This window comes from Pleurodeles waltl, chromosome 5 (genome assembly GCF_031143425.1).
Source record: "Pleurodeles waltl isolate 20211129_DDA chromosome 5, aPleWal1.hap1.20221129, whole genome shotgun sequence".
Classification (NCBI taxonomy): domain Eukaryota; kingdom Metazoa; phylum Chordata; class Amphibia; order Caudata; family Salamandridae; genus Pleurodeles; species Pleurodeles waltl.
In genome coordinates, this window is record NC_090444.1 from 849,942,963 (window position 1) to 849,959,143 (window position 16,181).

The 16,181-nt window shown below is 46.5% G+C and overlaps 1 protein-coding gene across 13 annotated transcripts in view; it reads right to left on the reverse strand.

The window, feature by feature from the left end:
* The window catches only part of AFDN (afadin, adherens junction formation factor), a 1,710,163-nt gene that overhangs the window by 1,217,505 nt on the left and 476,477 nt on the right, over positions 1-16,181 (reverse strand). For all 13 annotated transcript variants that reach the window (XM_069234921.1, XM_069234923.1, XM_069234919.1 and 10 more), the window contains one exon: positions 10,056-10,318. In XM_069234921.1, coding sequence (XP_069091022.1) covers positions 10,056-10,318 — 263 coding nt within the window. The remainder of the gene's footprint in view (positions 1-10,055; positions 10,319-16,181) is intronic.

Below are 16,181 nucleotides of genomic sequence, written 5' to 3' on the forward strand. Positions count from 1 at the left end.
TAAGGGGTGAGGTTGAGTTCCACCACCGTCTCTTCTGTGCTAGACATTATGGCCCTCATTCTGACCTTGGCGGGCGGCGGAGGCCGCCCGCCAAAGTCCCGCCGTCAGATTACCGTTCCGCGGTCGAAAGACCGCGGCGGTAATTCTGACTTTCCCGCTGGGCTGGCGGGCGGTCGCCTTCAGACCGCCCGCCAGCCCAGCGGGAAAGAGGCTTCCACGATGAAGCCGGCTCGGAATCGAGCCGGCGGAGTGGAAGCTGTGCGACGGGTGCAGTTGCACCCGTCGCGTATTTCACTGTCTGCGCAGCAGACAGTGAAATACATGTAGGGGCCCTCTTACGGGGGCCCCTGCAATGCCCATGCCAGTGGCATGGGCACTGCAGGGGCCCCGCGACCCCCCCTACCGCCATCCGGATCCCGGCGGTCCGACCGCCGGGATCTGGATGGCGGTAGGGGGGGTCGGAATCCCCGCGGCGGTGCAGCAAGCTGCGCCGCCGCGGAGGATTCAATGGGGCGGCGGTACACTGGCGGGACCCCGCCAGTGGTGCCGGTCCGACCGCGGCTTTACCGCCGCGGTCGGAATCCCCATTGGAGCACCGCCGGCCTGTCGGCGGTGCTCCCGCGGTCCTCCGCCCTGGCGGTCAAAGACCGCCAGGGTCAGAATGACCACCTATGTCTCTAAAAGTTGGGATAACTTTTTAAGAATCTAAAAAGTACTTTTAGAACTTAAATCCAAACTGTTACAAACTTTTAAACTCTAAAAGAATTGCTAACAGGGACTTACACAGGGCCCTGGCAGGACTTTTAAGAATTTAGAATAATAGCTCAAATTTCCAAAATCATTTTCTAATGACAATTTTTGGAATTTTGTTGTGTCATCAGGTATTGGCTGATTAGTCCAGCAAATGCAAAGTCTTAGACCCCACCGCTGATCCACCAATGTAGGAAATTGGCTCTGTTTATACTATTTCAAAGTAAGAAATAGTGTGCACAGAGTCCAAGGGTTCCCCTTAGAGGTAAGATAGTGGCAAAATTACATCATTCTAATGCTCTCTTTTGAATTAGTGTGCTCGAGCAGTAGGCTTATCAGAGGGTAGTATTAAGCATTTGTTGTACATACTCAGGCAATCAATGAGGAACACACACTCAAAGACTTAACTCCAGGCCAATAGTTCTTATATAGAAAATGAAAATGTCACTTACCCAGTGTACATCTGTTCGTGGCATTAGTCGCTGCAGATTCACATGCTGTGCATAGTCCGCCGTATGGTGTTGGGTCAGAGTGTTACAAGTTGTTCTTCTTCGAAGAAGTCTTTTCGAGTCACGAGACCGAGGGACTCCTCCTCCTTTGTGTCCATTGCGCATGGGCGTCGACTCCATCTTCGATTGTTTTCCCCGCAGAGGGTGAGGTAGGAGTTGTGTATGTTAGTAATAGTGCCCATGCAATGGAATGAATAAGTATGTACAAAATAAAGTTTAAGTAATATATTTACAAATGTACAAATGTTGAAGATTACTTCCAAACGGCTACAGGCTCCCGGGGAGGCGGGTGGGCGCATGTGAATCTGCAGCGACTAATGCCACGAACAGATGTACACTGGGTAAGTGACATTTTCAGTTCGGTGGCATGTGTAGCTGCAGATACACATGCTGTGCATAGACTAGTAAGCAGTTATCTCCCCAAAAGCGGTGGCTCAGCCTGTAGGAGTGGAAGTAGTTTGAAATAAAGTTCTTAGTACAGCTTGACCTACTGTGGCTTGTTGTGCAGATAGCACGTCTACACAGTAGTGCTTAGTAAATGTGTGAGGCATAGACCATGTGGCTGCCTTACATATTTCGTTCATTGGAATATTTCCTAGGAAGGCCATGGTAGCGCCTTTCTTTCTGGTTGAGTGTGCCTTTGGTGTAATGGGCAGCTCTCTCTTTGCTTTAAGGTAGCAGGTTTGGATACACTTAACTATCCATCTGGCTATACCCTGTTTTGATATTGGGTTTCCTGTATGAGGTTTTTGAAATGCAATAAACAGTTGTTTTGTTTTCCTAATTAGTTTTGTTCCGTCAATGTAGTACATTAGTGCTCTTCTGATGTCTAATGTATGTAGTGCCCTTTCAGCTACTGAGTCTGGCTGTGGAAAGAACACTGGTAGTTCTACTGTTTGATTTAAGTGGAACGGTGAAATAACTTTTGGTAAAAATTTAGGATTGGTTCTTAGAACTACCTTATTTTTGTGTATTTGAATAAAAGGTTCCTGTATAGTAAACGCTTGAATTTCGCTTACTCTTCTTAGAGATGTAATGGCAATGAGAAATGCAACCTTCCACGTTAAGAATTGCATTTCGTAAGAATGCATGGGTTCGAAAGGTGGACCCATGAGTCTTGTTAAGACGATGTTGAGGTTCCATGAAGGAACAGGTGGTGTTCTTGGTGGTATAATTCTTTTTAGGCCTTCCATAAACGCTTTAATGACAGGTATCCTAAATAGTGAAGTTGAATGGGTAATCTGCAGGTATGCAGAAATTGCTGCGAGGTGTATCTTTATGGAAGAGAAGGCCAGATTTGATTTCTGCAAATGTAGTAAGTATCCTGCTACATCCTTTGGAGATGCATGTAATGGTTGAACTTGATTACTATGGCAGTAGCAAACAAATCTTTTCCATTTACTTGCATAGCAGTGTCTAGTGGATGCCCTTCTAGCCTGTTTTATGACCTCCATACATTCTTGGGTGAGGTTTAAATGTCCGAATTCTAGGATTTCAGGAGCCAGATTGCTAGATTCAGCGATGCTGGGTTTGGATGCCTGATCTGTTGTTTGTGTTGTGTTAGCAGATCTGGCCTGTTGGGTAGCTTGACATGGGGTACTACTGACAGGTCTAGTAGTGTTGTGTACCAGGGTTGTCTTGCCCATGTTGGTGCTATTAGTATGAGTTTGAGTTTGTTTTGACTCAATTTGTTTACTCGATATGGAAGGAGAGGGAGAGGGGGAAAAGCGTATTCAAATATCCCTGACCAATTCATCCATAGAGCATTGCCTTGAGACTGCCTGTGTGGGTACCTGGATGCGAAGTTTTGGCATTTTGCGTTGTCCTTTGTTGCAAATAGGTCTATTTGAGGTGTTCCCCAAATGTGGAAGTAAGTGTTTAGAATTTGGGGGTGAATCTCCCATTCGTGGACTTGTTGGTGATCTCGCGAGAGATTGTCTGCTAGTTGATTCTGGATCCCTGGAATAAACTGTGCTATTAGGCGAATGTGGTTGTGAATCGCCCATTGCCATATCTTTTGTGCCAGGAGGCACAGCTGTGTCGAGTGTGTTCCCCCCTGTTTGTTTAGATAATACATTGTTGTCATGTTGTCTGTTTTGACAAGAATGTATTTGTGGGTTATGATGGGTTGAAATGCTTTCAACGCTAGGAATACTGCTAACAATTCGAGGTGATTTATATGCAACTTCGTTTGATATACGTCCCATTGTCCTTGGATGCTGTGTTGATTGAGGTGTGCTCCCCACCCTGTCATGGAAGCATCTGTTGTTATCACGTATTGTGGCACTGGGTCTTGGAAAGGCCGCCCTTTGTTTAAATTTATACTGTTCCACCATAGAAGCGAGATGTATGTTTGGCGGTCTATCAACACCAGATCTAGAAGGTGACCCTGTGCCTGTGACCATTGCGATGCTAGGCACTGTTGTAAGGGCCTCATGTGCAGTCTTGCGTTTGGGACAATGGCTATGCATGAAGACATCATGCCTAGGAGTTTTAATACCATCTTTGCATGTATTTTTTGTGTCGGATATATGGCTTGTATAACCTTGTAAAAATGTTGAACCCTTTGTGGACTTGGAGTGGCTATCCCCTTTGTTGTGTCGATTGTCGCTCCTAAGTATTGCTGTGTTTTGCACGGCAGAATGTGTGATTTTGCATAGTTGATGGAGAAACCGAGTTTGTAGAGGGTTTGTATGACATACTCTGTGTGGTGTGAACACTTTGTTAGGGAGTTGGTTTTGATTAGCCAATCGTCTAGGTAGGGGAACACGTGTATTTGCTGCCTTCTGATATGTGCAGCTACTACTGCTAGGCATTTTGTAAATACTCTTGGTGCGGTTGTTATACCGAACGGCAACACTTTGAATTGGTAGTGTATTCCCTTGAATACGAACCTTAGGTATTTCCTGTGCGAGGGATGTATCGGTATGTGTAAATACGCGTCCTTTAGATCTAAGGTTGTCATATAGTCTTGTTGTTTTAGCAGTGGTAATACGTCTTGTAGCGTGACCATGTGAAAGTGTTCCGATTTGATGTAGATGTTTAGTGTTCTGAGATCTAAGATTGGTCTCAGTGTTTTGTCTTTCTTTGGTATTAGAAAGTATAGTGAGTAAACTCCTGTGTTCCTTTGTGTACGTGGTACAAGTTGTATTGCGTCCTTTTGCAGTAATGCCTGAACTTCTAATTCCAGAAGGTCTAAATGCTGTTTTGACATGTTTTGTGTTTTTGGTGGGACATTTGGAGGGATTTGGAGAAATTCTATGCAATAACCATGTTGGATAATTGCTAAGACCCAAGTGTCTGTTGTTATTTCCTCCCAAGCTTTGTAAAATTGGCTTAGTCTTCCCCCCCACTGGTGTTGTGTGAAGGGGTTGAGTGACTTGTGAGTCACTGTTTGGTTGTAGGGGTTTTGGGACCTTGAAATTTTCCCCGGTTTCTAGGGAATTGTCCCCCTCTGTACTGGCCCCGAAAGCCTCCCCTTTGGTACTGTCCCTGGTAGGTAGACGGTGTTGATTGTGAGGTGCTGGCTTGTGTGGCTTGACCCCGAAACCCCCCTCTGAAGGGTGTTCTGCGAAATGTGCCAAAAGTGCCTCTGCCCTGCGGGGAATAGAGTGCACCCATGGCCTTGGCTGTGTCAGTGTCCTTTTTCAATTTCTCAATCGCCGTGTCCACATCGGGTCCAAACAATTGTTGTTCGTTGAACGGCATATTGAGCACTGCCTGTTGTATCTGAGGTTTAAACCCGGATGTGCGCAACCATGCGTGCCGTCTTATGGTTACCGCGGTATTTATTGTTCTTGCAGCTGTATCCGCTGCATCCATAGAGGAGCGTGTTTGGTTATTAGAGATATTTTGTCCCTCCTCAACTACTTGTTTTGCCCGTTTCTGTAATTCTTTGGGTAGATGCTCGATGAGATGCTGCATCTCATCCCAATGGGCTCTGTCATATCGCGCTAGGAGCGCCTGAGAGTTCGCGATGCGCCACTGGTTTGCAGCTTGTACAGCAACCCTTTTTCCAGCTGCGTCGAACTTGCGGCTCTCTTTGTCCGGAGGTGGGGCGTCGCCTGATGTGTGCGAGTTGGCTCTCTTGTGAGCTGCCCCTACTACAACTGAATCTGGTGGCAGTTGTGATGTGATAAAAGCAGGGTCTGTGGGCGGTGCTTTATATTTTTTCTCCACCCGTGGAGTTATCGCTCTGCTTTTGACAGGATCTTTAAAGATCTGTTTTGCGTGCCTTAGCATTCCCGGGAGCATAGGCAGGCTTTGATAGGTGCTATGGGTGGAGGAGAGGGTGTTGAAAAGGAAGTCATCCTCGACAGGTTCTGAGTGTAACGACACGTTATGGAACTCTGCTGCCCTAGCTACCACCTGTGCATACGCTGTGCTGTCCTCGGGTGGTGAGGGCTTGGTAGGGTACGACTCAGGACTATTGTCTGATACTGGGGCGTCATATAGGTCCCAAGCGTCCTGGTCATCTTGGCGCATGGTGGTATGAGCTGGTGAATGTGACGGAGTTTGTGCCGGTGATGCATGAGTTACAGGTGGAGGAGAGGGTGGTGGAGTTACTTTCTTCACCACTTTTGCTTGTGGTGTTTGTTCTTGTGTTTGGAACTCGAGTCTCCTTTTCCTCCTGATTGGGGGAAGAGTGCTGATCTTCCCTGTCCCACTCTGTATGAAGATCCGCTTCTGGGTGTGGTCTACGTCAGTGGATTGTAACTCTTCTTCAAATCTGTGTTTGCGCATTTGAGAGGACAGTGATTGTTCCTCTGAATACGAGCTGGCAGTCGGTTCGGTTGCAGGGCGTTTTGGCACCGAAACTGTGTCTTTGCTTGTTTTCGGCTCCGAGGAGAATTTCCTCTTTTTTGTAGTCGAGCTTTCTCGGCGTCGATCATCCTCGGTGCCGCTGTCTGTGCGTCGAGCAGCTTCGGTTCCGCTGTCTCGGCGTCGACCCTTTTCGGCAGCACTTTCTCGGTCTCGAGATTGCTGCGTGCCTGTGTCTCGACCCGAGTCGGACGATCTCGGCACCAGTTCGCCCTTTTTCGGTGCCGATAGATGGTCACCTATTTTGTGGGTTGAGCCATGGCCTGTTGGCAGTGGCGTCCCCTGGGCCTTGTCTGTTTTCCCGTGTGGTGCTTGTTTCGACGTCTTACTCACGGTTTCTTCGACGTCGAACTCATCCGAGTCCGATTCATGGATGGAGAAGGCTTCCTCTTCTTCTCCTTGTTCCTCGAACCCACGTTGTCCTGTCGGCGTAGATGCCATTTGCAACCTTCTGGCTCTACGGTCACGGAGCGTCTTTCGGGACCGGAACGCATGACAGGCCTCACACGTCTCTTCCTTGTGCTCGGGCGACAGGCACAAGTTACAGACCAAATGTTGGTCTGTATACGGATATTTGCTGTGGCATTTAGGACAGAATCGGAACGGGGTCCGTTCCATCGGTGTCGATGTTACACGCGGTCGGGCCGACCAGGCCCCGACGGGGGGTCGAAGTTACCCCGAAGGGCTACCGGAGCTCTTCACGATTCGGTGTCGATTCTATCTAACCCGATACCGAACGAAACAATACCGACGTAGTTTTCCGAAGTTTTGACTATCTTTCCGTCCCGAAACCCGGAGCGAAAAGGAACACGTCCGAACCCGATGGCGGAAAAAAAAACAATCGAAGAAGGAGTCGACGCCCATGCGCAATGGAAACAAAGGAGGAGGAGTCCCTCGGTCTCGTGACTCGAAAAGACTTCTTCGAAGAAAAACAACTTGTAACACTCCGACCCAACACCAGGCGGCGGACTATGCACAGCATGTGTATCTGCAGCTACACATGCCACCGAACATATATTTTCTTAATTTATTATAAGAACCACGGGTTCACGATTTGAAGTAAATACATAAAATGCAAGGTACTTCACACAGGTAAGTTAGGAACTTTGAATAAAAGCAATATCAAATACAGTCTTTGTTGAAATGGCAATAAGCTATTTTAAAAGTGGACACAGTGCAAAAATCAACAGTTCCTGGGGGAGGTAAGTAATGGTTAGTTTGTCAGGCACTTAAAACACTTACAAGTCTCAGTTTCTGGGCATAGGCATCCCAACGTTGGGGGTTTAAGGCAACCCCAAAGTTACCACACCAGCACTTCAGGGCTGGTCAGGTGCAGAGGTCAAAGAGGTGCCCAAAACACATAGGCACCTATGGAGAACAGGGGTGCTCCAGTTCCAGTCTGCCAGCAGGTAAGTACCCGCGTCCTCGGGGCAGACCAGGGGGGTTTTGTAGAGCACTGAGGGGGGGGGGGGGGGAGGGGGGGAACACAAGTAGGCACACAAAACACACCCTCAGCCGCACAGGGGCGGCCGGGTGCAGTGTGCAAAGCAGGCATCAGGTTTTAGATAGGATTCAATAGAGGGACCCGGGGGTCACTCTAGTGGTGCAGGCAGGCACGGGGGGCTCCTCGGGACAGCCACTACCTGGGCTAGGCAGAGGGTCGTCTGGGGGTCACTCCTGCAGTGAGGTTCGGTTCCTTCAGGTCCTGGGGGCTGCGGGTGCAGTGCTTGTTCCAGGCGTTGGGTCACTTGTTACAGGCAGTCGCGGTCAGGGAGCCTCTGGATTCTCTCTGCAGGCGTCGCTGTGGGGGCTCTGGAGGGTCGTCTCGGGCTACTCATGGGGTCGCAGTCGCCAGAGAGTCCCCCCCAGTGGTGTTTGCTCTCTGGATCTCGAGCCGGGGGCATCGGGTGCAGAGTGGGAAGTCTCACGCTTCCGGCGGGAAACGTGAAGTCTTTAAAGTTGTTGAAAAGTTGCAAGTTTGTTGCAGATTGTTGAGCAGAGCAGCTGCTCATGGGAGTTTCTTGGTCCTGGGGGTCAGGGCAGTCCTCTGAGGCTTCAGAGGTCGCTGGTCCCTGTTGGATGCGTCGCTGGTTGCAGGTTTTTGACTCTGGAGACAGGCCGGTAGGGCTGGGGCCAAAGCAGTTGTCGTGGTCTCTGAAGGCTTGTAGGTCAGCAGTCCTTCTTCTTTGGTTCAGGTTGCAGGAATCTGATTTCCTTGGTTCTGGGGTGCCCCTAAATACTAAATTTAGGGATGTGTTTAGGTCTGGGAGGACAGTAGCCAATGGCTACTGTCCTTGAGGGTGGCTAAACCCTCTTTGTGCCTCCTCCCTGTGGGGAGGGGGGCACATCCCTAATCCTATTGGGGGAATCCTCCAAAACTAAGATGGAGGGTTTCTAACGGCAGGGGTCACCTCAGCTCAGGACACCTTAGGGGCTGTCCTGACTGGTGGGTGACTCCTTGTTTTTCTCATTAACTCCTCCAGCCTTGCCACCAAAAGTGGGGGCAGTGGCCCGAGGGGCGGACATCTCCACTAGCTGGGACGCCCTGGGGGGCTTTAACAAAAGGGGTGAGCCTTTGAGGCTCACCGCCAGTTGTTACAGTTCCTGCAGGGGGAGGTGTGAAGCACCTCTACCCAGCACAGTCTTTGTTCCTGGCCACAGAGTGACAAAGGCACTCTCCCTATGTGGCCAGCAACTTGTCTGGCTTGTGGCAGGAACTGGTCAGCCTACACCAGAAGTCAGATTGGTATTCAGGGGGGATCTCTAAGATGCCCTCTGGTGCATGTTACAATAAACTGCACACTAGCTTAAGACATAACACATGCTGCAGCCCTTAGAGATCTTCCCTGGCATCAGGGCCCTTGGTACCATGGGTACCAGTTACAAGGGACTTTTCTGAGTGCCAGGGCTGTGCCAATTGTGGAGACAAAGGTACAGTTTAGGGAAAGAACACTGGTGCTGGGCCTGGTTAGCCAGGACTCCCAGCACACTTTCAATCAAAACTTAGCATCAGCAAAGGCAAAATGTTAGGGGGTAACAATGCCAAGGAGGCATTTCCTTACACAAATGTATTTCAGATGCTCTCCACTTGTACTTCCAACAGGGCCTTCAGCGTTGCTGGGAATGGCACTACTGGAAACTGGAAAGTGCTCTGGGGAAGGTTGCAGACCAGAGCCCATCCGGGAATGGATCTAGAGGGCAAAAGAACGGGTGGGAATTCAGTGGGGGCACCTGCTGAACCCATGGGGCTCGAGGCATCCCGCCTCTGTACATCTAACACCCAGACCAGCTATTCTCTTCACAGTGCTGCACATAGTATTCAATGAGGCTTGACAGGATCATATACCTATCCAGCAAGCACGTCTCACACATGCAAAAGCACGAAGTTCCCAATCCTGCACTCATGCGCTACCAGTTTCAAACCTTCTCTCCCACGGTAATTTCATAGAAGCAGCAAATCTCTATACTATTTTTGTCATTTTTATCTGCCTCCCCCCCCCCCCCCATTCTGAAACATTCCATCGGCAACAGAAAGAGAACATCCTACATAACAGAGAACCTCTCCAGTAGTAGCCCAGACAATATCCTTCAATTGTACACAAGCAACCAAACCAACATCTGCTCATCCACGCATGCCTGCACCTTCGTGCCTCTGAGGGCAGTATAGCAGCATTTCAGGATCACAATAAAGTTAGCATTAGGATAAACAAAAGGTACTGCCAGTTACTGACTACCGGGCTTCTATCCTGATAATCGATCTCAAAGCTAATGAAACAATACATGGATGCCAATCCAGTTTCAGTAAGTACTTCCCAATAGTGAGGGTTTAAGTGTCTTCCGTAGAAGAAACAAAGCTTAAGGAAACAATTAAGCAGATCTTAAGGATACAAAAATAGGTATTTCACTAGGATCCACAATTTAATAAAATATAAGGCATGAAAGAGGAAAATTATGGAAAATGAACTTCATACTCACCCACATTTGTGTCTCTGGTTTTTGACCATCTGACTTGCATCAATAGGTCTTTTCTGCATATTTTGCTCTTGGCCGGGATCTACAAATTTGAAGATGTGGGATGAACCAAACTGCACTTTCACACCACTCTGCAACATGGTTGTCTCGGAAATTCGCTGGCCATCTACGTATATTTTGGCATCCATGCTTCGGGGAGTAACAGTGACTACTCCATCCATATTAGTGAGGTCACAATGATGTGGCTGTATTCCAGGGCCAAACAACTGTGAAAACAAAGTTCTGGCTTCAAAAGACTATGTGGTAATTGCACATAAACAAACCTTTAAAGGGCAACATTAATAAGGGTCCCGCCTGCTCCAAGGCTCTTTTTCCCCAATATTATCATTCACTAAAACATGCCTTGATGTGCAAAAGAATGCTCAGTAGGCTAGTGATTAACCTGTAAACATATAAATGCAAGTGTCCTGCCTTGCAACAGCTCCTGTTCACCTCTATCAATGATAGTGTGTGTGTGTGTGTGTGTGTGTGGTAGGGTTGGTGGGGGGTGATGGGGGAGGAGGGATGCACGTGGTGAATGACAAACCTTGGTCTAGTGTGATTTGTAGGTTATGCATAAACAGTAGGATAGAGAAGCATTTTGAGAGGTAGTAGCCATATGTCAGTGCTCCAACATGTTTCTTAGTCTATGAAAACATCTAAAGGGTGTCTACTTCCTTGGTCACATGCACAATGCTTCCCTCTCCAAGAGTGTGGAAAACTAGAGAGATAAGTTTACTTCTGCCTATCAGGTCGGCACCATTACATCTTAGGTTTCTCATCTAGCTGCCACACTTTTCTCACCCATCCACTCCATCTTTTATGGATGGTACAGATTCTCAGCACATCGAACTGTGATGGGGGATGATATTTCAACCATCAGAATGGGGCAGCTCTTGTTATTTCTCATTAATAGGGTCTGGTGACTTTTGGGAGGGGTGGATGGGGTTTATTGGGTTATGTCTGTTAAGATGACCTTTATGAGTGGTTTAGTGGAGTGCTAAAATGGCTTATGCCCACTCCTGGTCTACAAGGATTATATTATGTAACTGATGATATCTGATCTTCCTCAATTACTTCTGGTAGGGACTTAGGGTGAGCACAATGTGACTAGGTTCAGAGGGGTGTGGGAGAATGAGGACATGGCTGGCTATCGCAGACAGATGGATGGACATACTGGTGTACACTGAATGGGAATTGACACATGAGGGTTTTACATAAAACTATTTTTGTAATCTTGCATTAGTAGCATACTTCAGCTAGCATTGCCTCGGTTTGTATTTATCTCACAGGGCACCCTCGTTTTTAGTAGATCTTAGTATCCAGATTATTCACTTTCCACCATTGTAACCCATTAAACAATGTGATCTCATCTCTATATCATGCTTTACTCACTCAAATAGCTGTATAGCTCCTAGCCAGGTTCTGCATGATTCTAAAAACTGTATACATTAGCTCTGATTTACAGAATAGCTATTTATGATAAAAAATTACAAATATCACCCTAACCGACGACTTGCCACACATTCCAGTGAAGTGAAAAAGGATGCACTTACATTTTCGAGAAAGACCAGTAAATTCTGGGTCACTTTTTTGTTTCATAAAAAGGACATTGACAACTTGAGAGATCAATATTTCTCACAAGGTTAGGGTCTGGTGAATACTAAATGAAGGTTAGATTTGTCTTAAGAAGTAAAGGCACAGAATATTAAGAGTGTGCTTTCTTTTTCACATCATAATTGTATCAATTAGTACAGAAGTATATGAAACCCTTTCCACACTCATCCAGTACATATCCAATATACCCTATTAGGACTTCACTGGATATACAAACATTCTGGAAAAGACACCATACACTGGTAGTTCGAATCTAACCTACATAACCATACAGCACATGCTACATAATTTTTTCAAACACATTTATTGATTTTTAGATACACATTCCTCACTTATATAAACTTCTGTAAGAGCAAAATCAGGATATTCCATAGTGTGGGTAGACATCAAATATGTAGGATATATAATTGAATGTAATGTCAAGTACATATGTTAACCGCACTTAATTCCCAACTTCAAACAATAATAAATTCAGCACCAACACCCACCCCCTAGAGTTGCTACTGTGGTATTTCTAAATTATTATCAATACAAGTGCTCCTTCAATTTTCCTGGGTAATGAAGTCCTAACTGAGCACGGCCATTATCTCGATTGCTAGGATTTGTCTAGGAGGGCAGGGTGTCAAGGTATAAATCCCCAAGAGACAAGAGGCAGTCAGATATTCACTGGTTTCAAGAGACTGTATGTATTTTCATCCTCACCCAAGCTATCAGTTTGAAAATCTGCCACTAGGGTTTCCCATGCCTGCGCTATCTCCAAGGTGACAAGCCACCTTTTAGCTTTCTGCAGCAGCACCTCACCCTCTACCGGCACCCATTGTTCTAGTTCCCTCCACCACTTTAGGACACGGGGTCCTCTCGGTGATTTCCAGTTCTTCCCAAACTCTCTGTTGGCCAGGAGCAACTCTTAAGTTTTGGAACTTACTAGTGGCTTTATTTACAGAGGTATAGGGAACCAACTTAGTAGGCAATGCCCGGGGTCCATCGGTATTCCCTGCCCAAGACAGCTTCCAAAGTCTCCATGAGCTCCATGATCTCCTCCCAGTAGGGGCGAACCTGACGGCAAGACCACAGCATACGTAAGAGGCCTGCCCCCATCTACTCACATCTGGGGCAGGCTACATCTTCCATTACTAAGTAACACTGGATGCGTTCCGGGGTCAGGTACACCCTTTGTTGTACATAAAACTGAATCAGTTTGAAGCAAGCATTTCTGGACATACGGCGAGCTCTGTCAAGAATGGAAGCCAAGGCCACCTCTAATATCGGAGTTCCTAAGTCACCCTTCCAACTATTCTTCAACTTCTCCAATGGGAGACACAGGTCTTCCCAGTGGCTTTATATATACAGGAGACCACCTTTAGGGTACTGAGGGAAAGGGCTCGATAGTAACAGGTTTTGTGGACCTGAGGTTCAGCAGACACCATCTACCACTGTTTCCGGATAGCCACAGTGACGGCTCTGTGTAAAAGGAAATGCCACTGGGAGAGGCCAAATTCAGCCCTCAAATCCTCAAAGGGAAGCAACTCCCCTGCCTTATGGAGTTCCCAAGAGTAGTGCCCCCTGCAGCCCCCTAATCCCCCCAGACCTCTCCAGTCTCCACCATGTGGCAGTTCCTTCAACATTGCAATCGGTAAATCTGGGGCACATGGGTTCTTAGTATGGGTTTCCCTTAAGCCTAGGGACCAGCATCTATTTATCACCCTGAATTTCTCTGTGTCCAGGGGCAAGACATGTCACACCCGCAGTAAGGCCCTCACCTGGTCTGGCAGTGCAGGGACAAATGGACCTAGATCTCTGTCAGGCCTGCAACGGTCCTCCAGCCACTGTACAAAGCACTGTAGGTGGGCTGAGAGGTAATAGGCCTCAAAGTCAGGTGCCGCCAGTCCGCCCTCCACAGTGGGATGCTGAAGTGTAGCCAAAGCCACTCTGCGGGCAGATCCTCAAAGGAATGAGACAATCGGGGAATTCAGTTCCCAAAGTACCAAACGAGGTATCCAGAATGCAAGTGTCCCAAAGAAGTATAAGAGAAGAGGAAGGACAATCATCTTCAGTAAGGCTATTCTGGGTTTTCCAGAATTCTATACATGATTTAAGAGGGGCACAGTCCACCGACATTGCCCTCAAGCAGAAGTACATGCTACATCATCTTCAAAACACAACACCTAAGCAATGTAGGAGGCAACGCACACACCCTCCTAGACATACACGCTAAAACACAAACAAAACTAGGTTAAAATTAACACACACACACTAGAACACATCCACCTGTATTATGATGCATGTATACCAAAGAAAAAATACGTTCTAGCTTAGCAATACGGAATTGAAGCGCCAAAAGAGAGAAAATTTAAAACAGTCATTTGGCACACTACCTTTATACATAAATTCTCACAATGATATTCATGAAGGGTACTTAATTTAGCTTCACACTAACACAAATCATTTCAAAACTTGGAACTGAACAAACTCTATGCTAAACACACACAGTATAATTCCAAAAAAACAACAAAACTATTTAATGATGGCTGCTACATTATGAATGGTGGCCTTCTCAAATCTGCATTAAAGGGAGGCTTTCAGATAGAAAATGTTCTACAATGCCATGACAAATTTGTTCGGAGCTTGCATGGCAGCAATGACCCAGAATGCTGGCGGATGGGGACAACAGATTAAGATGCGCCCCTATCCCAGGGCCTGTACTTCACTGGTTATTAAGTTGTCAGTGGCACCTGATGACACTTCCTCTTAGGTTTAGTATGGGAAAAAGGAAATCTAGGGTTTTCACTGACCACAAAATCAGACTAGTGTGTTGCTTCACTATGATTGTTGCTTACGTAAACATGGATTAAAAAAAGATAATTTTTTGTCCCTCTACAAATGTGAATAACATAACCTCTCTTGCAATGGATCATAAATGTAGCAGTCTCCTCTGTTTCAGACATCCAAAACCTCAAACACAGCTTGCATATTATTCAGACTAGGGTTTCAATCTCCTACAACTAAGAAGATAGAGTACAAACCTGGCTTACTGACACAAACGTTGATGACTTCGAACCCTCTCTTTCATCAACTGGGAAGTCACTTGTATTCACCTTGGGCACCATCCCCAATATCAAGGCACACATTGCCAAAAAATATAACCGGTACCAGCTCTCTCTTCTAAAGAAGGTCAAACCATTTCTTTCAAAAAGTAACTTCTGAACTGCTGTTCAAGCCTCTCAGTCAAGCATCTGAATGGCGGTAATGCCCTGCTCCACGACTTCCCAGACACCACAATGGCACCCCTTATGTGCATCCTACATGCCACAGCACGTCATCTTGGGCATAAAGAAATATAGACATAGCACCCCCATCCTGATAGGAACTTAATTTGCTCCCTTTGGTGGCCAGACAATCTTCAAAAATCAGCTGAATCATTCAACCAGCACGGCTGTGTATCTAGCAGAAAAGTTCTCCATCTCTGCTGGCTCTCAGCACACCCACAGCCAGGACACCATCAGGTTGGTGAGTAAGAAGTGGAAAAAAAGGAAAAAAAAAAAGACAGCAGGCCTTTTCCATATATGCCTAGGTCAGCATCCCCGTACTTATTAGGACCGCCCTAGGGCCACTCTAACTCAGGAAAGATTTAAAGTCTCACCTCTTTAAATAACAGTGCATTAACTATCAATAATGCAGCTTCCTCTCTATTACTTGATGATTTTAAGCTTGTTATTGACCACATACAATGCATACATAACACCATGCTACTCTTCTGACAATCATGAACACACTCCTTCCTGCTCATCTTTGCCTGTCCTGATTATTCTTGTTTTAGAAAAACACTTTCAAGATATTCTACTCTAAAATAAAAAAAAGAAAATTAAATCTCAAACACACTTTTTTCATAACCAGAGGAGCAAATGATGATAACCCGGTTCTGTGTCTGGTTTGCAAACTATATTTACTGCATCTTCAAAACATATATGAAACCTCGCCCATACCTGTTTTCTTTTTTGCACCTCTCATCTACACAATCCCTATCATTTCCTTATCCATTCTTAGGGTCGAGCCTGCGCTAGCATGCGTATCGCTTGCGAGGCGCTGTAGTAGTTATAACAGAGCCCGGAGCCCCGTCCTTGTCACATCAGTGTCTTTCATTGGTTCGTGGGCTTGCCTTTTAAAATCTGCTTGCTTTCATTAGTGGAAGGCATGCATACGTCATGCCTTTTCCGGTGGTTAGCCCTCCTTGAGCGCAGTGACCAAGTACTGAAAACGTACGAGGCTCGCTATTTTCGGTCCGGTTTGTGGACTACTTTTTCTCTTTTTTCGCAGCGTGATCTCGCTGGGCAGAAGTCGAGTGCTTTGCATGACATCAACCCTGTGACATAGTTAATTGCACTATTGCAGGTTACGTAGATAATTGTACTTTTGCCGATAGGTTTTACTACGAGTGAACTGTAGCACAATCGTGCTCTTTTTTTCCATTTAATG